Raw genomic sequence first — 9,214 nt, forward strand, 5'->3', positions numbered from 1 at the left:
CAGCTAGCAGATCAAATCTATTCTGTACATACATGTAGGTAATTAAGCTTCACCTTAATAAGTTCTGCACAATCTGTTATACACACAAAGCATGTTTCACCTGGGACAACAGAAAGTTGTTAAGTATCTTCAATAGCCCATGAACTGGTATTTGTGCCTGAAAGAGGAAAGCGCCTTCAAAGAAACGTGTATACAATCCTAGATCAATAAAGTAGGGGGAAAAAAGGACTAAATGTTGTTAACAAGCACACAGTTTAAAGGAGTGAATATATGGCATTAAGTTAATGTCAATTTCTGGAGTAAAAACAGCATAGCTGAGTTACGGAAAATGGAGGTCTAGTAGAAAATTCTCCGCTGGCTTAAAGTTATTCCAAAATCATACAAACAGAAATGTTGATTCTGCCACGTGCATCAACCTTGGAAAATGGCAATGTTGCCCTATTAAAAAAAAAAAATAAAAAAAAAATAAAAAAAAAAATGAAAAATGCAAAATTTGCCTCAGAAGAGTCAAAACTAAAGTTCAGCCTCTCAGAAAAAGAAAAGAACTAAAATAAAAGAAACCGTTCTAAAGTTGACACTGAAAATAACAGTACATCTATTGGGTGTCCTTCAGCTGTACCAGCAGCACCATCCTCTCATGTCAGTGAGGCACTGTGGGGCAGAGGACAGCTGGGCACAGCTGCCAGGGCTTCTCCTTGCTGAAGAGGTGACAGCCAGCTCAAAAGAGTGCAATATAGTTGACAGTGCCAGAAAAAAGGCACTACCAGGCTGTCTCGCTAACAGGAAAGCAACATCACAAGACTTGTCCTGCTCAAACTAAATTCATACTTATCACTTGTGGAAAGCTGGGACCCCCCAGCACGGAGGGGAAATAAAGTTCTTTGAGCAATACAGGTCTGTGACAGCAGCAGGTCCCCATCTATAGGCTGAAAAGTGAACGCTGATCTTTGTGTGCATCCTTTGCTACACCTTGCTGGAACAGCACAGCCATGCTGATCTGAACACAAAATGCTGCAACCCTACGTGCATTTCATCATCAGCCAACTCTGACGGTCCTTATAATATCCTTCCCTGCCTCCTTTTCCCCTTCAGTAATTATCCCATACCTCAAGAAGCCAACGCTGTGCTTTAACCAGGTGGCAAAGCAAGGATCTTTAACTGCTGCTACCCCACAGAGCCCAGCGCTCACGGAGGTTCCAAGAGGCGGCCTCAGCTCCAGCTTTGCCCCCTGCCTTTGGAGCAGCACCTGAGGGCGCCTGGAGACAAAACAGCGCCTTTAGGCACAAAAAAATCCCTGTCATCGGGGCAAGGAGCCGGCGGCCCTTCAGGCGGTAATCGGGGAGATGCCGCCGCACGGCTCAGCAGCGCCCTTCGCCCCTCAGGAACGTGCACCAAGCTGAGAATTCCTCTCCTTTCAGCGACACAGTTTACCCAAAGGCCCACTGGGTTCCCTCCTCCCTGTCAGGCGTTCAGCTCTGACACATTCATTCCTCGCACCCGCCCCGCATCGCCACGCTCCTCCTCAGCCGACACGCGGGCACGGATCGCAGCGCTGACCCTGCCCTGTCCTTCCCGCCGCCCGTCCCGTCCCGCCGAGCCCTGAGGTGAGCGGCGCGCGCCTCCCCGCTTCCCGCCTTACTGGACACAACGGCCGCGCGCACGCGCTTCCGCGTTCGAAAACGCTTCCGGCCTCCGCCAGGCCCTAAGGCGGCGCGGGGGGCCGCAGTGCGCATGCGCTTAAGCCTGGCGCCTGCGCAACTCGGATCGCGGTGTTGGTGCTGAGGTGGCCGTGGGCCGCTGTGGGGCTGTGAGCGGCTGCGGGAGGGGGGGGGGTGGTGCTCGGAAGCGGTTTTTTTTTGTTTTTTTTTTTTTTACAAATTATTATGATTCTTTTCTTGTTACAGAAGGGAAGTGGCAGCAGGAGGGTTTGTTCATCGCAGACCCGGAGCTCTGGATGCAGCTGTCAGCGGCTGTGTGTGGAAACAGGACCTGAGGAGCGGCCTGGTCAGCAGCTGCTGCTGTACCACCTTCTGCTGTGGGCTCCGTGATCCTCATGGAGGCCTTGGCAGAGTGCGTGCTCAGCCTGATCAATCCCACATCAGCTTCCTACGTCCCATATCAGTATTAGGAAGTCTCTGTTGTTCAGAGCTTCCTCTTATGGCACTTCTCTCAGGTTAGGGTGTGCAATTTAATAGAAAACGGGTTATTTCTGTAAATAAGAACACATGCTGTGGTTCTCATGGCCAAACCTTCCCGATCAGTTGCCAGCAGGGCTGTCCTTGGGCTGGAATCCAAGGGCTAAAAGGTTGGAAGGGGCTGGAATAGGATAGAGTAGGAATAGAATGGAATGGAATGGAATAGAATGGAATAGAGTGGAATAAAATAGAAGGTAGGATAGGATCGAGTGGAATAGAGTGGAATAGAATAATAGAATGGCCTGGGTTGAAAAGGACCACGATGTTCATCTGGTTCCAACCCTTTCTATGTGCATGGTCACCAACCAGCAGACCAGGCTGCCCAGAGCAACATCAAGCCTGGCCTTGAATGCCTCCAGGGATGGGGAAATAGAACAGAACAGTCTGAAGAAATCTACAGCGATTCCGACCACCCGACCTCTTAAGGGCTGACCAACATGTAAAGCACGAGCCCAACCCATTTAAACCATTTCATTACAGGTTTCAACCCAACCACTGAAAGGTGGAAGTGTATGATCAAAACGGATCTGATCTCATGTCATAGAATGAACATTAAAGTAACAAGATTCCACGAAGATACAATTCTGCTTTTTTTTTTTTTTTTTTTTTTTAAGCATGCGTGAGTTCTTTCCAAAATGCACAAACAGTACATACTTGTGTTTAAATACATTTAGTATTGAGTACCACCAGAGATGGCTTTTTCCCCTTGAAGGTTTTCCAATGCGGTAACACACATTTCCATAATCCTGACTGTTTGCAAACAGAGCACAAATGACGTGGAGATGGCAGAGCTGCTTCCACCTGCAGCAATGGCAGCATCCCCAGCAATTGAATGCCATCCCAAACAGGCAGGTACGGGGGGACAGGGAGCTCGTGGCCTCACATAGGTGCACACAGCAGTCTGCCCTGACCTGTGTCTGGAGCCATAAATCTCATGAAAACGATAGATTACATTTATTACATTTATTTTAATCTACCTGCGAGTAGCTGCTGAATTAAACCTAGCGCGAGAAATGAATCAGATCCTAAGGGGCGTCTGGGGGCTGATAGATCCGTAAAATAAACATAATCCCAACATCGAATCGATTACGAAGAAGGTGAGAAAAAGGCAGGGATGGGAGCAGACGCTTCCAGGTACGAGCTGCGGTCGCTCGGCCCTGCAGCTCCCTCCTTACGGCCGTTCGGATTCGGGCGCCGGGCTGCGTCTCCTCGCCCCCCCCGGGGCTCCCCGGCCCCGCACCGAGCAGCCCCTCCCCCGCCGGCTCCCAGCCCGGCCGCACATCCGAGTGCATTATTTCAATTAGCCGAGCGCTCTTTGTTGCAAGGTGAAATCGTTCGCTCTCCGGGAAAGGTTTTTTTATTGAATGCCTTCTAAATACTTGCATTGGTCACGTTGTCTGGAATTGAGTCTCTGTCACTAGTATTCCTGCGGTGACTTTGACCAGATCAATGACTGGAAAAGGCATTAAGGACACGTTGATACGAGCGGAGCTCGGGTTCGGTTCTCGGTAGTAAAGAGAAACCGATAATGAGCAGACAAACGGCTTTCCTTAACCCTTCGCGCTCTCGGGAGGCTCCGGCGAGTTTGCCGGGCTCTTCACGCCATCCCTTCGGGTGATGGAAAACCGAACGCGGGTAAGGCAAATTCCTTCCGGCTGCCCCAGAAATCCGGGGCGAAAGGCGGTCGGAATAACGAGAAAGTCGCTCCCAGGGCCGGTGGCAGCGGGAACGGGCGGTTCGCGGCTGCGAGAAGTTGTTCCCAGCTCCGCCCGGCGGGCACCGCCTGAGCCCCGATCCTCGCCCATCCCGATTCCCTAGCAAGAGCAGAAGGACACATGCTTGCAAACACCAGAGCAACCTGCGGGAAGACGGATTTTGTTATTATTTTCCCCCGAAACGCCAGCACCTCATGAAAGTCGGCAGAGGCAGGCTGAGATTTGCTCTGTTCCCCGATGCCCACGCGATTCCCGGACCCGAGAGGGGACGGCGATGGCACTGGGCTTTTGGCTTTTTGTCTTTGGGCCATTGGCGCTTTGCCCCGGGGACGTGGGGGTCTCATCCAACCTCCAGCTCGAGAGCGTTCTCGTTTTGCGATCTTGGTAAAGTCGTACATCCCCGGCTCGCTCACCGAGCCCTGCCTTAATGCTTACCGAACTCGGCGTTACCGAATCCCTCATTACCGAAGTTGTCTTAGTTATTAAAATAGAGGAAATGCCACATTTTCAATGGGAATGGAAGGTTCTACCTTCCTCACCTATTTTTCATTCCTGATTTAGGGAAAAAAAAAAAAAAAGAAAAAGAAAAAAAAGAAAAAAGAAAAAAGCGAGATTAGTATGGAGATTGCGTTTCCAAGGACCTCGCCACTATTAAATAGACTGTTAAGTGCGTTTTATGGCTGCGGCGTCTGCTCCCAGCTCAGTCCGGAAGACGCGCAGAGTTCATCCCTACCTGCTACATTGAACACTCACTGCCGCTCACGCTTTCCGCGGGCGTCACACCTCTGCTTTGTATCTTTTAAGTCCGAAACGCTTCGTGGTTAGGACCGGGAACGCTTCGCTCTGACCCCGGGATGCGCCATGTCCCACGGCGATCCGCGCTCCGCTACAGCCCGCACCCAACGCGCATCTTCCGCACCCCCACCGCGGGATCCCATTGCCGCGGCCCCAAAGGAAGGAGGAAAACACTCCTCGCCCTTAGGGCGCGTTTTCCCCGACTGGGAGATCCCCGCTCTGGAATATCGCTCTGCAATAAAGAAACATTTGGAAATAACCACAAAAGGGGGGTTTTCCCGATTTTTTTTTTTTTTTTTTTAATGCTCGGCACCCGTAAACCTTAAGCCCCGAGGGAATGGCCCCGACGGATCCGTCCTTTCCCGTTCCCGGGCGATGCGGGCTTCGGGGGTGCGGGACTAAACCTCATTGCACCTTTCTCTGAGCGGGGCCTCGCAGTTGTCATAAATAATCGCAGGGGTCGGGGCTGGGGGGGCTCTGAGTAAACTCTCCGTGCTGCGGAGTGCGGTCATTTTCCCAGTGCTTAGGATCTAGTTACTTTCAATGCACCCCAGAGACCAACATGACACGTCTTATACTAATAGGCATCTGTCAGCGGCCGCGTCAAGTTTGGCCATATGCGTCGGACGGTTTGGGGAATGGAAAAAGGAGAGGACGGGGAAAAAAAATAAAGGAAAAAAAGAAAAAGGGGGAAAAGAGACATAAAAAATAAAAGAGGAGGAGGTGGGGAAGAGGGAGAAATAACGAATAGTAATGGGGGGGAGAAAAGGGGAAAAAAGAGAAAGGGGAAAAAGAGGAGAAGGAGGGGGGGAAAGGAAAGAAAAAAAAGGCAAAGGGATATAAAGAGGGGAAAGGAAAAGAGGAAAAGAAGAGAAAGGGAGGAAAAGAGAAATGGGAAAAGAAGAGAAAGGGGAAAAGAAGGGAAAGGGGGAAAAAGGAAAAGGAAAAAAAATGAAAAAGGAAAGAAAAAAGGAAAAAAAAAAAAAAGGAAAAAAAAACCCACAACGGGGGAAAAGAAGAAAGAAAGAAAAAAAAATGAAGAGAAAGAAAAAGCCGTTCTGTGTCGGTGTCGGATCGCCTCCCGATGCTGGCTCGGGTTCCCCCCCTCCCCGCCGCCTGCCCGGTACCGTGGCGATGCCGCCCCCCCCGGGGGTCCCGCTTTCGGTCCCCGCGCCCCCTGCAGCCCCGCGGCGGCACTGCAGCCCTCAGCCCCCACCTGCCCGCCGGGCCCCGCGTCCCGGGGCTGCCCCTCTCCCGGCCGCGGCCGCTCCGGAGCCGCTCCGCCGTTGTCCTCCAGTGGGGAAAAGGCGGCGAGAAGGGGAGGGAGGGCCGCGGGGCCGGGCCGGGACGCCGCCGGTTCGGCCGAGCGGCTCATGCCGAGCCCGAGGTATCGCCGCTACGCGCGGAAATACGAGCGAGTCATTTTCTGAGCAACAAAAGGCTCAGCCGTGGAATGAACCCGTTACCCGGCGGCTCCGGGAAGCCCGGGCTCAGCAGCTTCTGGAGCCTACAAGTGAACGCAGGCCGGGGCTCTTTCCTCTATTTATTATTTATCCCGGGGTAGGGGACACACTACAAAAAGCCGCCGGTGCGAAGCCCTGGGCCGCGCAGAGCAGCGCTGCTCTGCACCGAAAGCGCTCTGTGCGCTTCCTACTGCACTTAGCCCCGCACCCGCATCGCTCAGCTCCGTCCCCACAGCGCTCAGCCCCGTTCCCGCAGCCGTTCCCGCAGCGCTGCCGCCACCGCCGGAGCGTTCCCGAGTGGCGGAGCCGCGCGGTGTGTTTCGGAGGGGATGTGCGGAGGTGCGAAGGTTGACTTCGGGGAGAAATAACACGTACGGCCCCGCGGCAGAGCCTTTGTTTTGAGCTGCGATCCCGCTCCTCCCGCGCTCCCCGTCCCGAAACGAACACCGCGGATTTATCGGGGCGGAAAATGAACGCGGCCAAAACGAAACTCGCGACGGCCAAAGCAGCGCTGACCGAACCCGGCTCTGAACACCGCCGTGATTTCAGCCACAAAAACCGCACAAGAAATGTCGCGGGTTTTTGTTTTTGTTTTTGTTTTTGTGTTTTGTTTTTTTTTTCTTCCATCCCGCGGCCGCCCCTTCGGAACGAACTAAAAAAGGCCGTTCCCGTTCCGCGGAGCCGCTCCCCGGCACTCGGCGCTGCAAACGAAAGCTCGGCGCCGTGCCGCCGCTCCGCGATGCCGTCCTCCCGCAATGGAAACCGCGGACTCTCGGATCGCCCCAAGCTTTCCTGAGAGTCAGTTCGCTCAGAAACAGCCGCCAAAGCCGCACCGCAGCGCTCCGGTTGGGGAAGGAAAGGGGGACGGTCCGGCGCAGCGCGTTGGGCTTCGGCTAATCCCTACAATTAGGGGATAAAAAAATAATAATAATAATCAAAATAATAGCAATCATAATAAATAACAATAATACAAACAAAACCACAACGAGGCGCGGATCGGATCCCTCAGATCTGCCCGGGGATCGGAGTTTGGGTTTGTTAGGAAGCGATTGGAAAGGAGCGGGGGGCAGAACCGGACCGGCTGCGCGCTGCTCGCGGAGGTTGCGCGGACATTACGCGCAGAGCGGCGGCTCCGGAGCGCAGCGCAGTGCCGCGGTGTCGGCGCGCACACGCACACGGGCGGAGCGTTTGAAAAATTTATTTACAAAGTTGTGTACAACACGAAGGGATAACATTTAGAATACATATATTCATTCATATATAAACAGACTTCTATAATAGAACGACAGCGTTTTCCTCCTTTTTTTTTTTTCCTCCGAAATTCTTTTTTTTTTTTTTCGTTGTTGTTCGTTCGTTTAATATTTAAAATTTCCCCCGCTTATTATTCATATTTTTATACATTTTTTTTTCCCCCGTTCGTTCGCTTATTTCGGATAAAACCGCTCGGAGCGCTGGAACCTTCAAAAAAAGCGAAAGCCCTCCCGGCTCCTAAACGTGACCGTCACTTCGCCTCTGTTAGAAAAATAAAAACCCCGAAAGCGACCTCCGCCGTTTCCCAGAGATACGTCCGGGGGGTCACCGTGCCGGGGGTCACCGCTCCGGGGGTCACTGCGCCGGCCACTTGGCCTGCACGGCGGCGGGGGGCTGCAGGAACTGCCCCGCGATGATGTTGGTAGGCACGCTGAGGATGGGCGCGATGGCCGCGGTGGTCCTGGCTAGCGCCAGCGGCTGGTGGGCCACCAGGCCCGACTGCACGGTGACGGGCGGCCGCAGGAAAGTCTGCGCGCTGGGCGCCGAGCTGGCGGCGGGGCCGCCGATGATGTTCTCGATGCTGAACGACGGGCGGCTGCTGGGCTCGGATTTCACGATGGAGCCCGCCGCCCCCAAACTGCTGAGCTGCAGCTGCAGGCTGGGCCCGAGCTGCGCGTTGAAGGCTTTGCGGCTCAGCTCGCCCGACGGCAGCAGCGGCACCGCGGGCGGCAGCATGGGCCCGACGGGCGGGATGTAGGGGTACTGCAGAGCGGCGGGGTGCGGGTAGGCGCCGGGGGGCAGCCCGTAGGGGCGGCCGTAGGGCCCGGCCAGCCCGTAGGCGCCGAAGCCCTGCATCATGAGCGCCGTCTGGTCCCGCAGGTGCTCCTGCTGGTGCCGCTTGAAGCGCTTCCTCCGCCGCAGGAAGCTGCCGTTGTCGAACATGTCCTCGGACTGCGGGTCCAGCGTCCAGTAGTTACCCTTGCCCGGGTTGCCGGGCTCGCGGGGGATCTTCACGAAGCAGTCGTTGAGCGAGAGGTTGTGGCGGATGCTGTTCTGCCAGGCGGGGAACTTCTCCCGGTAGTAGGGGAAGCGGTTGCTGATGAACTCGCAGATGCCGCTGAGCGTCAGCTTCTTCTGCGGGCTCTGCAGGATGGCCATGGTGATGAGCGCGATGTACGAGTAGGGCGGCTTCACCAGGCTGCTCTTCGGCTTGCTCTGCCCCGCCGCCGCCGCCGCCGCCGCTCCCCCGCCGCTCGCCCCCTCCTCGCCGCCGCCGCCGCCGCCGCCGCCGCCGCCGCCCCCTCTGCCGCCCTCGGGGCCCGCCGGGGCCGGGCTGCCGCTGCCGCTGCTGCCGCTCTCGCCGCCCGCTCCCGGCTCGCCGGGCTCCGCCGCCTCGTCCAGCGGCAGCCGCGGCAGCGCGGCGGGGCTGCGGGCCTCGCCGTCCCCGTCCTTGCCCGGCGCGTCGTCTCCCTCGCCCACCACGTCGATATCCACGTCCTCGGCCGCCAGCGCGGTCTGGCCGGACATATCGCTGCCGCCGCCCGATAGAGTCATCCCCGCTCCGCGGGCCGCCCCCGCGCCCCTCTCCCCCAGCGCGGGGCCGCTACACCCGCGCGGCTCCGCTGCCGCCCGCGGCGCCGTCCCCGCGGGGCATGGGGGGGCCGCGCCCGCTCCGCTCCCGGGGATCCCCCCCGGTCACCTCCGGCTGCGCGCCCCGCTCCGGCCGCCGGGCATCGGGGCTCGGGCGGCGCCGCTGCCTCCCGCCCGCCGCCCGCGGGGCCCCTCCGCTCCACCG

At 56.2% G+C, this 9,214-nt stretch overlaps 1 protein-coding gene across 1 annotated transcript; it reads right to left on the reverse strand.

Annotated features, from left to right (window-relative positions):
- Window positions 1-7,773: 7,773 nt before the first annotated feature.
- On the reverse strand, window positions 7,774-8,973 carry FOXD3 (forkhead box D3; the record flags this gene model as incomplete). The annotated part of the gene is made up of 1 exon (XM_079535962.1): window positions 7,774-8,973. The coding sequence occupies one exon, from the start codon at window positions 8,971-8,973 to the stop codon at window positions 7,774-7,776; it is 1,200 nt and encodes a 399-aa protein (XP_079392088.1).
- Between the last annotated feature and the right edge of the window lie 241 nt (window positions 8,974-9,214).

The sequence above is a fragment of the Tetrao urogallus genome (genome assembly GCF_951394365.1).
Source record: "Tetrao urogallus genome assembly, chromosome: 5".
In the NCBI taxonomy this organism is placed as follows: domain Eukaryota; kingdom Metazoa; phylum Chordata; class Aves; order Galliformes; family Phasianidae; genus Tetrao; species Tetrao urogallus.